Source organism: Trifolium pratense, linkage group LG1 (genome assembly GCF_020283565.1).
Source record: "Trifolium pratense cultivar HEN17-A07 linkage group LG1, ARS_RC_1.1, whole genome shotgun sequence".
In the NCBI taxonomy this organism is placed as follows: Eukaryota; Viridiplantae; Streptophyta; class Magnoliopsida; order Fabales; family Fabaceae; genus Trifolium; species Trifolium pratense.
This window is the reverse complement of record NC_060059.1, coordinates 11254415-11271464: the sequence shown is the minus strand read 5'-3', so window position 1 is coordinate 11271464 and position 17050 is coordinate 11254415. Positions and strand designations below refer to the sequence as shown.

At 36.3% G+C, this 17050-nt stretch overlaps 2 protein-coding genes across 3 annotated transcripts; both read right to left on the bottom strand.

Moving 5' to 3' along the window:
* Positions 1 to 1852: 1852 nt before the first annotated feature.
* Positions 1853 to 3805, bottom strand: LOC123918838 (protein SLOW WALKER 1). The gene has a single exon (XM_045971026.1). It carries the CDS (start codon positions 3661 to 3663, stop codon positions 2071 to 2073), a length of 1593 nt encoding a protein of 530 aa, XP_045826982.1. The 5' UTR covers positions 3664 to 3805; the 3' UTR covers positions 1853 to 2070.
* Positions 3806 to 5258: 1453 nt separating this feature from the next.
* LOC123918700 (serine/threonine-protein phosphatase BSL1) lies at positions 5259 to 16873 on the bottom strand. Of its 2 annotated transcripts, XM_045970928.1 has the most exons (22): positions 16063 to 16711; positions 15907 to 15967; positions 15676 to 15754; positions 15488 to 15567; positions 15300 to 15394; positions 14362 to 14461; positions 14191 to 14260; positions 13858 to 13959; positions 11272 to 11353; positions 11109 to 11136; positions 10969 to 11075; positions 9195 to 9345; positions 8883 to 9084; positions 8638 to 8805; positions 8275 to 8513; positions 7278 to 7362; positions 7086 to 7184; positions 6816 to 7015; positions 6646 to 6721; positions 6047 to 6182; positions 5824 to 5963; positions 5259 to 5721 (listed from the first exon to the last, which is right to left on the bottom strand). In XM_045970928.1, exons 1-22 carry the CDS (start codon positions 16262 to 16264, stop codon positions 5638 to 5640), a joined length of 2586 nt encoding a protein of 861 aa, XP_045826884.1. In that variant the 5' UTR covers positions 16265 to 16711; the 3' UTR covers positions 5259 to 5637. The 2 variants fall into 2 exon arrangements, with proteins under 2 accessions (XP_045826884.1, XP_045826809.1); XM_045970853.1 differs by having other exon boundaries at positions 10969 to 11136; positions 16063 to 16873.
* Between the last annotated feature and the right edge of the window lie 177 nt (positions 16874 to 17050).

Sequence of the window (17050 nt, the reverse complement as noted above, 5' to 3'; positions counted from 1 at the left end):
ACCTCACTATATATATTTCATTTACCAATCATTATTATCACATATCACACATCGAACGTATCCGTATCCGGATTACGCCGTGAAATCTATTATATCTACCAACGTTCGATGCCTCGAATCATTAATCGACATAATAGCATTAAGATCTGATATTTGACGTGATTACTAAACTCAACATCTATGTCTAAATATTGAAGTTTAATAAGTGATTATCTTTTACTCTTGATTCAAACAATATATGTCTATGTTGTTCAAATCTTTTTAGAAATAGACAATTAAAACAAGATAACACTTATAATGATTGATAAAGAAAACACATATATTAAGATTAAATTGACTACATGTTCACAAAATAACTACATCTAATCCCAACAACAAAGGAATTTAGCTAGACATGATAAAAGTAAACTTACAAGAAAAAGGGATGAAGAACATCTCTTGATTTCTCAAGTATAATGATGAATCCACCTTCAAGAACTCTTAAAACTAATATTACTCGTATCTTTTAACTATTACAAAAAACTATATCTAAGAAAATGGCTTCTGAGCTCTATTTATAGACTTTCAGGACAGAGGAGTTCGCTAAGCGAAATGACGTTCGCTGAGCGAACTAGTTACTTAAGCAAGGGGTTTCTTGACACGTAGCAAAAGGCTTGACTCATCACTTTGTTCGCCGATGCTCGCTATCTCTCGCTAACAGACCCTTCCTCCCGGGTTGTGCTCGCCATCTCTCGCTATCTTTTGCTGAGCGAACGTTGAGTTTACTGTCCTGTTCGCTGAATCTCGCTGAAGCTCGCCATGGACCCTTTGTCCACTGGTTTAGTTCGCTGTAGCTCGCTATGGCTTCGCTGAGCGAAGGCTTCAAAACCTGCTTTTCTAGCCATTCCTAACAAAAATGCCTTGGGATCAATTCCTTTTAGATTTAATGTTTATATTTACACCAAAAGGGGTTTTAATCAAGATTTCTTCATAAAAGTATCGGTAAGTGCTCATATTTATCAAACATTATAACTAAAATTGGGCACTTATCAATAAGTACGAATTTTATTAATAACTGTTGTGTCCGGACATAGACCACTCTATCCACCTTCTACGAAGGGTTGCAAAGGGCCTAAACTATCATGCGCGACAACTGGACAAAATAAGCAAAATTACAAGACCCAAAGGATCAAACACCAAATTAATTCCATCAGACCACACCCCACCTCTATGACAGATACACCCTGGCACCACATCTAACAATTAGGTAACAGTAGTGAAAAAGAAAACAAAAACGGAGTATAACCATCCACCCACGCCTATAATACAATGTCACGTAAACCCCAGTGGAGAAATTCATTCACTTATGCCAAACCTGCTACACCTTATATCATTAAGCACTTCACAACATACCTTTAAGAGCACTGAACTGAAGTTTATTAGCATTCACTATTAAACCAACATAGTTGATACCCACAACATCCCTTAAACAACACTTTAGCAAGCTATATAGACTTTCAAATTCAGCAGCAGGTTTCTCAATTTATAGCAGAAGAAACTCAAATTCCACGTGCAATGATTCATATATTTAACCCAGGCTAGAGCATTTCTCAAGTCTGACTCGTTTACATTGCAAGTTAGATAGAGAGTTTAATATCCACGTGTATATATCCCTATCCCAGCGATTCAAAAATTTGACCAAATGGATCAAGTCCAGTGAAATACACACACAACGGAAATGTAATTCGCCTTTGATCGTCTGCATAAATATCACATGAACCAAAAATGGGTGCAACTGTAAAAAATACTCCATCTATCTCGTTCAAAACTTAAATGATATGTAATTTCTGATGGATATCGTACAAAACAAAACTATATAGAGATAACATAATTGATGAAAGATTAACTTAGTAAGTGGAGAATAACTCAAAAATTAGCCATAACATAACATTTCCGGGTGCTTTACAAGGCACACAAAATTTCTGAAAAAGAACTGAAATTTCTTTAAACCACAAAAACAAAGAGTACACTAAAAAATAACACAATGAGTGAACAAAAACACCTCATATATGAGGAAAGAAGGCCAAAATTTCATCTTCTTCCAGCAATCCTCAGCAAAGGAGAAATTATCCCCTGTATCTCTTGCAAAGACTGTTGAATCCGAATCTCCGCCTCGACAGTGCTCTTGAGATTTCTTATATGCTTCTTGAGAGTTTCAGAAGCCCTAATATCATCAGCCCTCATTTCAATAACCTTATTGGCCAATCCCATCAACAAACTAGAATACTTAGGCACAGTACAATACTTATGCAAGAAAGCCAAAAGCAGTTCCAGCTTCTCCGAATCCAAATCAGAAACACACCTCAACAATTTCTTCCTCGACACCAATTCCTCCATCACAGCGACTACATGGCCAGGATTCTTACCTTCCAACACACACACAAGAGCATCCCCATGTCTAAACTTATTCAAAAGCTTATCATGTGCAGTCAACTTCACCTTCTTCGGCCTCATAACCAAGTAATCACCCTCAGACGGTTTCTCTCCTTGCCCTCTTTGAAAATACCTAAAGTCAGTAGTTTTCAAAACCTTCTTCTCGGTACTCTCCAAAGGCCTAATTCGCCAAATGGAACTACCCTCACTCGCCACAATCCCCTTGTCATTCTCATCCACCTTTACCTTCCTCTTTGAAGCATAAATCATCCCATTAGAAGTTCCTATCACCCTAGTCAAACAATCCGGCGAATAACCAAGAGACACAAGAGGCGCAGGGAACCTCATAGAATGAGTAACCTTCATAGAACCATAATCAAACACCTTAAAATAACCATCCAAACCAACACTCATAATCCTATATTGATTTGATTCATCAACGGAATCCTTCCCAATTCGACCAACACAAATCGAAGTCACTGTCTTATTATGACTCTCCATCGAATACAAAAGCTTCCCTCCTCCAATAACATCCCACAGCTTAACAGAATTCCCACCCGCCGTCGCAATCATCCCACCAGATGGCAAGAAAACAACATCCTCAACAGGACAACCATGATTAATATCCATGGAAGACTTGGACGAATCCCTAACCCTAACATCCCAAAGCTTAACAAGATGATCATAAGAGCCAGTAACAAAAGTATCAGAATTAACCGGCGATGAATGACCACACCTGACATAATCCTTATGACCGTTAAATTGATGAATGACTTTGGCCTCAGCTACATCCCAATACTTAACAAGAGCATCATCACCACCGGAAACAAGATGAAGCTTATCATGACGAGGATAATGAACAAACCTAACGGGACGAGTATGAGATTGAAGATGACGGATACGACGACGTTCGTTGAAATCGAAAACCTGAACGAGACCGGAGAGATCGGAAGCAGCAATAAGACGAGCGTCGTTACGGAACGAAACACATGAGACTGTGTCTTTGAAGTTGATTTGGGAGGTTTCGGAAAGGGTTTTGGAATTGAAGATGTGAAGAGTGGTGGAGTTAGCGAGGACGAAGGAGTGAGGTGGAGTTGGTGAGTAGTCGATGGAATGGATTGGGAATTGTTTAGGGATTTGTTGGGTTTTGAAAGAGGACCAGTATTTGGATTCTGGTGTTTGTTGTTGTGTTCTTGGTTTCGTTTTGAGTTTTGGTTTAACTGGGAAGGTTTTGATTCTTGCTTCTTCCATTGTTGATGATGAAGAACAAGATGTTAAACCCTTTCTTTGGAGTGTGTTGTTGTTGTTAGCTGGTTTTTAGGGTTTAACGAGTTGAGGGACTGGAGAAAGCGGCACAGGCAAAATGGGAGAAAAATTAACGAAAAAGCCCTCAAAATATATTTTAATATTCTCGTGGTAAGAATTATAAAGCACTGTGACAAACTGACGAAATACACCATATTTTTTACTGAGGTTTTTTTTTTGGTAAAATTTCCTTGAGTTTTTTTTTGTACAATTTACTTGAGTTTTTTTTTTAATAGATGAAATAGCAAGCTAATGAAAACTCTCAAACAAAGTGGACCGGGGTTCGAACCCGGTCATGACATTTGACACTAGTAATTTTAGCATTTTTGCCGGTTAAGATAGAATTTGTAGTCATTTACTTGGGATTTTACTTTTTGGGAAATTGAAAAAATCAATTTATATTTTTTATAAATAAAAATCAATTAAATACTTTTTTTTTTTTACAATAATACTTTTATCATATCAGGGTAGCCTTGTTTTGTTTTTTGTCTTGGTGCAGACTTCGTTTGATTTCTTTGTCTTATCGGCTAAAATGTATATTTTATCATAAGAGAGAAGGGCAGTGTAATTCAAATTTCTCTTGAGAAATGAGAGTTACTCTTAAAATAAACAAAATCTTAGATGAAGTTTAAGCAGCGAAATTATCTTTTTGTATTTTTGTATGGTTCACATGGACTTAAGTTGTCATGTATTTATCTTCCCAAGCGAGTTTGTGTCAAAAAATATAATATTCTTAAGCAAGTTTAGAGGGAAGACATTCACTAATAAAAGTTTATCGTTCATTATTCAATGTTTCTTATGAGTTAATGTCAGAAGCAAATTAGTTGGTTCAGGAACTTTCATGCTAACTAGATGAAATTAGTGATCCCCATTGTTAACCTTCACTTAATTGTGCATGAATTATGGTCATAATGCCTTTCAATGTTGGTATCATTTTTATGAACAATTTTACACAACTTTCTCCATCTCAACATGCTACCCGGCAGACAACCAAGTACAAATATGGAAACTCAAAAGTAACGAACACTTGAGTTCCTTGCACCTTAATCCTTTGACACACAAGAATAGTGTTGGTGTGTTAAATGTGAGTCAAAAGTCATACAAACTCATATTGTCCCTACTACAATAACAACAAATTATAGTTCTGGACTTCTGGTTATAGTTTGTCGCATCACCAAACTTATAAAGGTCACAAATACCTTGACCAAAATGGTCACATTGATTCACATCTTAATCGGTGTTATCTTCCGCTTCTATGAATCTATGTTTCCTTACTAGACACTTTCCCAACTCTGCTACAACTTCCGCCTCTACTTTCACACCTCAAGTTTCTTCTATTATTCCCCCAACCTCATTGTCATAATGAGTTAGCTCACCCAGCATAATCCAAGATCAAGTGGTCATCGGAAAGCAATGCCTTATATTGTTTGTTGAGTTTTATTTTTAATTTCCATGAAGCCGGAATACTACATTTGAAACCTCGGAAATTGCTATGCTAATCTCATCATGATGAAATGATCCAAAAGGTTACAAAAACTTAATTAAACGGAAAAAATTATATATTTCTTTTATGATACAATGTACATACTGATCAACTGTATTTCCTCACTAAAAGTCATCCCTATATTGAGGAGTACAACATGCCAACATCTCTTCTATTGTTTCCACGCCCCACTCCATTAAAAAACCCAATATCCACAAAATATTCACCCATTTGTTAATAGGCTAAATATAAATAAAATAAAAACGAATCCACTCTCAGGCTACTTGCAAACTAATTGAGAATTTGATCATCTGCAACTAGGAAAATTAAAAAAAAAAAAAAAAAAAAACAGTACAAAATATGCATTCTGCAACAATCGCAGATATTTGAACAACATTTGGTGGGGAGCTGATGATAAATCTCCAAGAGTTGTATTGTCATATGTACGCTAGGGAGCCACGGTCAAGGTCAGGATGTGGTCGACCCCGAGTAGGAGTTGGTGGCCTCTGAATATTAAGTTCCTATGATAAGAACAAACAAAATATAAGTTCATATATATTTCCCCACTTAGCAAATGCATTTTTTCAGTTATTGTTAAACACAGTACAGAGAAGCAAGCTTACCTGCATCCATGTCTCGTCCATGACACGCTCAGGAGATGACTCTGGTGACTGAAGGGGGGGTGGTATGGGATGAATTAATTTTGGGACCACAACCAAACCCCTGCCGACCACCAGTATAGCTCCCGCATTGTTTGCAGTTCCTAAATAACACACCCAAAATAACCAAAATAAGATTGAAATGCTACCACATGCAGAATAGAATTATGATGAGAATCATGCTTACCACAGTAGTTAGTTGCAGAAAAAAGTGTGATTAATTGTCCCTGGGCAAATCGCTCAAAACCATCCATGACACACTCATGGGCTCTTATGATGAGCTGTAATTTATTTCTCTTACAGAATTCAGTAACGCGATCAGGCTGCACATAATAAGCAAAATTAATAGGTCAAACTTGCATTAAATAGCAAGAGCTATAAGGCATGTGTGGCTATTGAGTAATATTCCATTCTACAAAGTGTTATGGAGACAAAAGATATGAACTTTGAATTGTACTCAGAAACAACTATTGATATTTTGCATGTAAAATTGTGTCTTAATCGTACTTTCGAACTTCTATGCCCTAACCCTTTTTTATCTTGTAGAGGCCACCGAAAAAATTCAATTGATTTGCATTTTCTCCTTTTAGGTACTCGAGAAGAATTTTAATTTATATCACTACAGAAAACTGTGGGTGGGCATGAAAGGGATGATAAGAAGGATTAGTGAACCTTTTCAAATAACTAAGAGCCTAAATCATTTGAGAGAACTTGCCTAATAGCGTGAATGATTAATAGCATTAAAGGCTAATTTTTTTTAATATAAATGATAGCTAGTATACTTACCCCGAAAGTGACAAGCCCTGGCCCTCTAGCGTTTGGTCTCAGACCCTCCACGCTATCATTTTCTGTGGGATCAGACCTTCAAATGTATAGATGCTATAAGACAAAGAGAATGCAAAAATAACAAAGCCAAAATGGTAAAGAAAAAAAAAGGACAAAAAAGAGGATGATACCATAAAAGGTCCATTAAAATAATAGACCCTGCATCCATTGTTATGGGCCTTTCAATCTTCTCTATCTGCTCTACTGAATGGATAGATCTTCCAATGCCACCATGCATACAGATGATTTTCTTTTCAATAAGAGCGGCGAGTGGAAGATGGTTAAAAAGTTGATTGAATCTTGTCCACGCCCATATTCCATCATTTTCGCCCTACAAGCACCTAGTTAGCTGCAGAGTTGAACCTAAAACCGAATCAATATAAGTATGTTTGTGTCTTTACCATTCGTTCAATGCACTCTATACGAAAACCAAATAATGCATTTATGTCAGCAGCTTCATGGTTTCCACGTATCAAGTGAACATTTTCAGGATATTCAATCTGCACAATCACATAAATAAAAGTCAATTATAAAGACAATGAAGGCCAAATACAATAATACCTAACAACTTTTTATAGTTAAAAGTAGCTTGCCTTAAGAGCAAGTAGCAAGGTAATGGTTTCCAAGCTGTGCTGTCCTCGATCAACATAATCTCCTAAAAACAGGTAGTCAATATACCTGAAACATCAAATATTTAGCTAATCACAAAATGATCATGTTAAGTAGCACAGCAGGAGAAACAAATTTTCACAACATTAACTAGAAAAACTGTAATTTACGCAAAAAAACTGAAACATACCAAGGCTGCATTTCCATTGGCTTGTAACAAACTTATTTGAACTTAACTATTGACATAGGCACATTTTAGATTGTAGATTATACAAATAGGAGGTTATGAGATGACCACAAGATGTTTACATCTTATCTCAATAAGCTCTCCATAATAGCTTATAAGAAAACAATATAAGTATATTGTCTGTTTGATTATAGGAATAGCTATACATAAGTGTTTGTTCAATCAACATTTAATTAAGTTGTTTATCCAAATGCACTTCAAATGATGGATTAAACAATCATGTTAAGAAACACATTGCACGTATAAACTTAACCCACAACATCACCTTGCATGTTTTACTTCAGATCACAACAAACCATTCAGAAGATGTGCATATTGAATTCCAAATTTCAAAGGAAAGGAATATTTTGAGCGAATCAAAGTGTTTAACTTTCTTTTAAAGGATGATACCTTGTTACTAAGTGCACAATTACATCCACAGTGACTATAGTGTATCTAACTTAAAATTTTGGTGTATCTATAAGATGTACCAACAATTACTCTTAAAAATAATCTGATGATCTCCTTGTCAAAGAGTTGTTAATTGAAAAAAAGTTGGATGGTTGACATTTTATAAAATGCTAGTCTAAGACTAGAATGTTGGAACTAAATTATAATTGACGCAAAGGAATAAAATAAAAATCCATGATTACATAGTGTGACAGAAATAGAGAAGAGCTGATTAATAATATTAGCATAACCTATTTTTGCACCAGGAATGTTAATCTGCTCATGTTTACATGTAACAAACTTACGTTATGTCTCCTGCGGTTGAAGGAAATCCATATTCATCAAAGAGCCGCATCAAATCACCAAACTGACCATGAAGATCACCAAATACTTTGATAGGAGCTTTCAGCTGAAGAACAGTTGGCTCATGCATAAATATTTGCTCAGCAGCATAGCAAAGCTCACCCACTTCATAAGAATCCAAGAAGAACCGCCTATTTGATGGTGCTTTCCAGTTGCGAGGCCTGAGCAAATTTGAAATAATCTGCCAAGGAGAATGAAAATTGACAATAAGTGATTATCTATGTAGCAATATGATAATTGAATGGGTATACGCATTAACCTCCAACAATATAAAAGTAGAAGAATGTGCATCAGATAATGCTTGCCTTTTTATGTAAACCCTGAGGGGATTTTTGCCTGGTGAACTTTTTTGTAGGATATGGCAAATCATTATTTATGGGAAGCATGCGTCTGCTTTCATTTTCAAACTGATCAAGCGACAATTGTCTCACCAGTCCACCTAGGTTACCTACAGTCTCTTTAGCAACTACAACCTGTAATAAAGTATATATTAATTTTCATCCTTGAGAGAAATTTCATCAGTTTATAAGCAAGGATTCCAAGCACCTACAGCTCTAGGATGAAGGTGAACATCTCCCTCTGTGTCACTTCCATCTGAAACTGCATCAGCAGCATGTGAGTTGTCATCTGACACAGATCTTTCATCAGCAGGACTACTTGATATAGCTTGCACAGATTGCCAGACAGCACTAGCGGCCTCAGCTTCAGCAGCTGATGCCTCCCTCAGTTTCTCCAGGGAAACTTTGTCCAAGCTATAGTAAAATCAACACATGAAGTTGTCATAAAATTGAAGTAGCCCATACACAAGAATGACAAGCTAGAAGTGTTGAGCTTCTAAAGAAAGAAGCAACAAATGGCATACCCTGATCCACCAGATGATGGGCTTTCTGGTCCACCATCCAAACTTGGTGGTTTTACACCATGTCTGGGACTTGTAAGAGGTGAACCTCTTTCACTAATTTCGGACTGCGATGGCGCATTTTCAGCCACTAAGAAATCACCCAGTAGTAAATCTGCACAGGATAACATGGTTTCATTATATGTAAAGAAAGGAAACAAATTAGAAATATCTACAAGCACCAGTTTGAGAAAAATGAAAATATAAATTTATCATGACACATCCTGTCCAAAATAAAAGTTAGAGAACTTAAAAACCTATTAATTCCTTAAATAGGCATTCTAGTTCCTGCTAGCTTACTGTTAGAATAAAACACAATCTTCAAAGTGCATCGCATCAATAGTTTTCCACTACCAACAACTTTTTCCGGCAACTTTTTTGCCACTGTTCCAGTCACCCAAATCCATTCTCTATGATCCATCTCAGCAGCAGCCGTCTGCCACTTGTTTTACTCACCTTCCATATCATGGCCATTCCAGGAAACAAGCATGTTGGACTTTCATTCCATTGACGCTACACCCCAATGGATCTAAATGTCAAACTACTACTGGGTTAGGGGGGAGCCACTAAAAATATCCTGGCAGATAAAGATGTCTTGGTACAAACTCAACGATATTACAATAACCAATTGACATTGTTTTTGCTGTAATTGTGGTAAGCTAGTTTCTAGAAGCTCGGTGTGATAGTTATTGGGATGTTGTGGTTCATATTCTTAGGCATATAAAGAATGCACCAGGGAAAGAGTTATTTTATCAGAACAAAGTGCTGAAATTGCTTGGCATGATCACCTTGCTGGATCTAATGCAAAGGATGAGTATTGTGCAATGGCAACAACATGGGAATTTATGCGGCTTGAACATGGGTTTATAAGTAGAGGCAATCCTCACCTTACAAGCCGGTTTTGTAGGGTTGAGTTAGGCCCAATCCAAATTCTAAGACATAGGAACTGTCTTCCTTTACATTAGAGTGAAGGCTCTTTCATGAGAATTCACAATTGGTTTTGCCAATTTAAACATACCCAATTCCTAAAACTCTAATTGCATCTTCACACTATGCATAACTGAGAATCAACCAGTTCAAGGCTTTACAATTACAATGCATGGCAAAAAAAGGTTATTAATGAATTAGATTATATTGACTGTTGAGAGAAAAATACAGTATGACACCACTTCCAAAATAATATGAGATTGTCAAAGAAAGCCAACAAAGGCTTGGAAGATCAAATACAATTACACTATTACATTTTTAAAAGGGGAACAAATAATTTTTCAGCATGAGACGTGATAACTTATTTGGATCACTCATCATCAGAGATATAATAGGCAAACAATTGAAACAAATGTTCCTGCTATGATATGGAAATCAAATTGCTGTATGATTGGGCATGGAAAAAGAAAATGAACTAGACACATCGGCCTCAATTTAGGTAACACAAAGGACATAATTTGACATGTAGAATGTGGATCCTACTTAATTCTTGCCAAGAGAGTACACTGAACTACAGACACATGCAACTGCCAATAAACCAATCAATGCCACCAGATTTAATAAAAAGTACAAAATCAGTACATTAATATGACATACTGACTGACAGCATTTATCTCGCGTAATGCATAAAAAGAGTCATTCATTATTACCAGATTAACTACTTTTGGAATATGTTGTTTTGGTTTTTCATGTGAAAATAAACCCATATTTCTATCATTACAACTTCATCGCTCATAATGCAAGTACTGACCTCCTCTAAGACCACCATAGATATAGACTTGAACACCAACGGCTGCTGCTGCATGGCGACATCGACGCATAAGCTCCAAAGAAGGGTCATGATCACGGCCTTTGTTTGAGCGTGATGAGGACACAAGGCCATTTCTATCTAACCATACCCCAGCAGCAGTGTCCAATACTGTCAAAACAAGAAAATAACATATATAAATAAATAATAGTTACACACACGTAGAGGAAATAAATGAGACAGCATGGCAAGAAACACATACAATAAAAAATAAATTGGTAGAGGATTATAAACACAACAAGTTACCTGCAATGGATGCTTCACCTTCAACAGCTCGCCCACCCCTAAGAACACCTCCTGTAACATGTAATCGTGCACCAACAAAAACCTGATAGAATGAATGTCATTTCAATCAAAAAAAACAATCTTCAGAGGTGTTAGAATGGCTAGAAGACATCTCATAATATCATGATTATAGCTGAAAGTAAGGTGGCAGCTCAGTGGTAAGAGTTTGGCGTTGTAACCTAATGGGACAGAATTCAAATCCCCTATAAGAAAAGTTGTAAAATGGTCGTTATTGCCACTTCAGTTAATGATATTTTCCCTCTTCCCCAATTTTTTTTTTAAATAAGAGTATCAAAAATTATCTCTTCAGAATAGTTTCCTTAGTTAGGGTTATGAATCACCTATTATTAGTATGAATTAAGTTTATGCCTAATCTTTTGTATCATGCTTTTCTAATCAATAGATATAATTTTACTCTCATGTATTCTCTGCTCTCCTTTCCTCCTCTACCTAGAACCCTATAATTTCAGCAAAAACAAATAAGTAAATTAGTCGAGATCAATTCACATTCACATCATTATAAAAGTAAGACTATCACACCAGTTTTAATCCAGAGATTTTGTTTTCCTCCAATAACTATAAGATAGCTAAAACTTGTGGGAAATAGCATTAAATAAGACACGTGGAAACAACTTTCCAAATTCATAAGTGTGATAGAAAAAGTCTTAATACATACACGAATAACCAAAACATCAGTTCTTATGATGAAAACATTTAAAGCAAGAGGAAAGTGCCTATAAATAATCAAAAAATGACACAATTATACACACAAAATCAGAAATGTAGATTCCATATATGGGTGGATTTATTTTATGCAGAGCAGACCACTTTATTCACGCAAAGAAGGCATTGGGCAAGCACCAAGCAGTAGAACAAGGACACGAAAGAAAGGCGGAGGGAGATAGCCTAGTGCAGCAACGCGGGGATAAGTGTGCAGTGCAGTGGTGCTTCATAAGTGGACTGGAGTACTGAATAGCCAGACAGTTAATGTTTGCTAGAGGTCGCCAGACAATCACCAAAAAGGAGTGAACAACTGAGTGAGCCATCACTGTTAGGGTGGAAACCAATGTTGTCAAGATCAAGATCCTACCTTGGATCGGAAGGGAGATTGCAAAATCATAAAATGTAGGATCATAACCTAAGATCATACTAAAATGAAAAAATTATACTAATCAAAATGAAGCTTTCAGTTTCGCAAAGCATCTGGGCAAGCCCCTACCCTCGGAAACAGTCGGCAAATCGGTAACTGAACAAGAGGAAGTAGAGCGTCTCACGACTTTATGTCCTGTACCACATACTAAGCTTGAAGCTGTTCGTAATACAAGTCCTCAGGAGATGGTTCCTTGAAAACTCTTCCCTCGACTTCTATACGAACTGGTCAAGATTTCACTTCTTTTTCTTTGCCTCTATCAATTCCTTTGTCGACAAAATATATATATTAAATTAATCTTTTTTCATTTAAAAATAGTTGATTCAAAGAAACTACAAAATTATATTTTATTATAAATTAATTGATGTTATAAAAATAAAAATTAACTTATTATGGCTAACAATTAACAAATATTTAAAATTAATCCATCATTCTTTACCTAATTTATCATTGGGCCTTTATGTATTGCTAGTGCTCGGCCCAAACCAATTTTAAACAAAATAGTAAAAACTACAAAAGAGACCTTTCAGTTTGAGAATTAGGGCTCGCCAACAGCATGATATGATTGAAACTGAGGATAAAAACGAGAGAGGAGAATGGAGACAGTGTGACGGTGATCTAGATATGCTGCATCCACATGATGTAGCCTAGAACATCACCAACTTGACCGCACAACGGAGGGAAATTAGAGGAGGAAGAAGCATAGGAATGTGGATGCTTCACTGCAGAAGCCGGGCAACTTTAGGGGGATTAAGTTAGACAGACTGGCCTAGAAATGGCATTTGTTGAATTGCAATAGATCTCACAATCTGATTTAAAATGTAATTTTGCATATAATCCAGCCCGTACAAGGGATGTAAGATCATTAGATCATGCAATCTGACAATTCAGATCTTGACAACAATGGTGGGAATGATGGCAAGGAAGCATCGAGATGTAAACAAAATGAGAAGATTTATGGTGAGAGTTAAAAAGCTGACATTTAGGTGATTTTAGACCTAATTGTTTTCTTTAAACTCACAATCTTGATCGAGTCTGAACGAGTCCACAAGAGTTCAGAAGATTTTACCCAAAAACGAGTTTTTATGTTATTAAACTTGATTTTCGTACCTATAAATGAAAACTCGAGCTAGTTAACTCAATGTGTAGGAAAGATAGCTTTAAGTGGGTAATTATCTTAATAAAAGTGAGACCACACAGTGAAACTTGATGTTTTTAACCATTAAATGGAAATAAAATCAATTCTTATAATTGCCATCTGTGATTTTGTTGCAAAAGTGAAAATCTTGACGTCTATATCATGCATGAATGAATAGTAAAAAATAAAGAATCAAATCATTTCACTGTTTTAAGTAATAACTAATATAAGAAATTTACTGTTGAAATCTCCCACTTACCGATGCATGTTGATACCTAGGTGAAGGGGAAACCCCAGGTGCAAGAGTCCATTCCCACTGGCCATTCCTATGCATGAGCAGTCCGTAGGCATCTGCTAGTGGCTACGGAGGACAAATACAATAAACGGACGCTGTTATCTTTCACCAAATAGATCTCAAATGCAAGTTTCATAACATTAAGACATAACGTATTCTTTTCTACTTCAAAAAAATTATTTATTACACAGCACACTGCAATTTAATTAGACAAATGGGGTGTAATCCAAGCATGAAAGATCATCACATCATGTTTTCTAAAGGCAACATAATACGAAAGAGCACGATAAGACATACAGTTCCAGAAGAGTCCCGTCCACCACAGAGTAAAAACATTCCATCTGAGCGGGCACTAGCAGTTGCATACCTATAAATTCAGGTAGAATAATGTAAATTGTAATGTACTTCTACAATTGAAAAAGTGAACACATTCAAGAATTCACTTGCCAAAAGGCCGGACAGACTTACATTCTAGCAGAAGGCCTGTCACCCTCTGGGTTCAGCTTCTGCCATGCATATGGCTTTTGAGCGGTATCCAAAGTCCAAGCATCAGATACAGTTCGTTTCCCTACCACATGGTTAAAACAAAATAATCTATTTTGTCTTACATCACAAGCCACATTTCTTCACAATAGTGTGCTAAGACATGCATTCTATAACCAGACGGATCACAGAAATATCTAGCATATGACTATACATGGAAAACAAACTTAGATAAATTCCACTATTAATTTAATAGTGTGTATTTGAAAAAAATTGTAGCAAAACAAGATGCCGGTATTATGTAATAGCCCTGGAGTAAAAAAAGTCAAACTATAAACACCAAATTGTTACAGGATTGTGTTACGTCTATTCTATTCTATAGTTTCCCCCCAACTTTCAATCTTTTGAGGTATGGCAAACCTGGATCCAAAAGGAAATTGTATTTAAGGCATTCACAAGTCAAGTTTATCATTCATGGTTTGCTTAACCATTTTACCTACTCATTAATTATTGTTTCATGAAAGTGAGCCTTGGCGCGGCGGTAAGGTTCTTGCCTTGTGACCTGGAGGTCACGGGTTCGAATCTTGAAACAGCATCACCAACTGGCGGGGGTAAGGATGCATACATCTACTCTCCCCAGACCCCACCTACCTAGGGCCTTGTCTAGTGAGTCACGTTAATTATTGTTCCATCAAGAAAGTCTGTCATATATCTAGTCTTTACAACAAGTGGCGTGTTTGTATAACCGTTTGGATCCAATTGTGCGTGTTCCGAGACAACAAATGTAAAAGTAAAAACTGATTGCGTGTAGTTAATGATACGTTTGGGATGTCTTGAACGATAAGGAAACATGCATTCAATCGTTTCCCGCGGTTTCATTAATAAAATGCGGAAAAAGACAACCAGTACATAATTTCACTCACCATCATTTCCGCTGACGGTAACAAGATATCTCTGAGAAACCAAGTCCATTACATGTCCGTAGCGAGGCCCCGGTCCTTGCCCTTGTACAAGGACTCTACAATTAAATTCATTGTAAAATTGTAACATTGGCAAATGACACCATTTTGTCAAAATACTCTAGAAGCATGAAAAAGAAAATAAAGTTCACCTGTGCCATTTATATTTATCATTGGTCAAGTCAAGCACATAGAGATCATCAGTCGAATGTCCCGCAGGACCTATCCCACCCTAGCAAAGCAGAACAAATTAAACAGATATGTTAAGTCATAACACCTTATCAAAACAAACCAAATAAGTAAAACGCAATCTCATCAAAATTAAATCCCACAATCACACCTGAAAAACAACCATAGTGCCAACCGTTGCCGCAGCATGAGCAGCTCGAGGAGACGGCGGGTCTCCTGCAGGTTTAATCCTGAACAACATCATAACACCAAACATAGTTAGTTACATCAGCAATTCAATCAATCAATCAATCAATCAATCAATCTAGCTTTAACAACAACTGGAGAAAAAAAATGAAGCAAATATGAAATATTGTAGTAATTAATAAATGAATGAACAAACCTAGTCCATTTTTTGGTATCAATATCATAAGAATGAACGGAATTCGTAACTCCATCTAATCCTACAAAATAACATCAAACAGAGAAATTCAAGCAACAATTCAACAAAAAATAAGAATGAAAATGAAAAGATAACCAGAAGATTATTATTTATTACTAATGCCGGGAGCTGAAGAAGATCCTCCTTCAATGGCAGTGGCACCACCGAATAGAATCAAACGTGGACCATGAGACTTAGTTGCAGCGACGGCGGTAAGAGTATGAGCACAACGAGGACCAGGCGCATCTTCATCAGTATCCCAAAAACTTTCAATAGGTCGATAAGTTGGAGCAGGATATAGCCACGGTTTAGAACCCATCGATAACTAACTAACTAACTAACTACTTTTTGCGATTGTTGAATTGAATTGAAGAACCCTAAGAATAAGAAACAAAGAGGTTTCAGCAATGGTGGTGGGCCCGGAATAGCTCCGGACCCGTTAAACTATATAATATAACGTTTTTACTTGCTTTGATAAATAACGATAGATCAGAATTCAGAACTGAGTAGAGAATTTTGTTTGATCTTAAATTATTATTGAGGTATATGAATAAATGAATGAAGAAGTAAGAGAGGTTTGTTTAATTTGGTTGATAAGGTGGAAGAGGTTTTTATTTCATTTCATTTGGGAGAGAACCCAGTTGAATGATGAGATTTGTATTTATTTTTATTTATTATTTATATTTATTTATGTGAATTGGATTGAACTGAACAAAGGGAAGTGGGAATGGAAAAGAGGAGAACAGCCACCATTATACAGATGGCCCTCGCGAGTCAAACAGGTTGTCAAGTGAATGTCAAAACATAGTACAAATATTACCTGTCTGTCACTAATGCAATATCAAACTCAAATAGTGTTCTGCCACGTGGATCTAGATCTTTTCCGTGGCAAAAAATGGTGTTGAGCAATTTCAGGGTTGTTCATTTTAGTCTACCACATTGCAGACAATGTTATTAATGGTTGGTTGATGAAGAGAGAGATTTTCAGAGATTCTTTTTTTAAGTGGAGATGATTCATATTCTCTATCGATATTATTCTATTGATTTGAGTAGAATTAGATTTGGATCTTTTAAATAATATCTCATGCTTGAGTTTTATGAATAA

Coding starts and splice junctions, on each gene's coding strand:
- LOC123918838 (XM_045971026.1), bottom strand. CDS start 3,663: ATGGAAGAAGCAAGAATCAAAACCTTCCCAGTTAAACCAAAACTCAAA.
- LOC123918700 (XM_045970853.1), bottom strand. CDS start 16,264: ATGGGTTCTAAACCGTGGCTATATCCTGCTCCAACTTATCGACCTATT. Junction 15,395..15,487: donor GATAAATATAAATGGCACAG/GTGAACTTTATT, acceptor ATTTAATTGTAG/AGTCCTTGTACAAGGGCAAG. Junction 11,137..11,271: donor AGGTGAAGCATCCATTGCAG/GTAACTTGTTGT, acceptor TTGTTTTGACAG/TATTGGACACTGCTGCTGGG.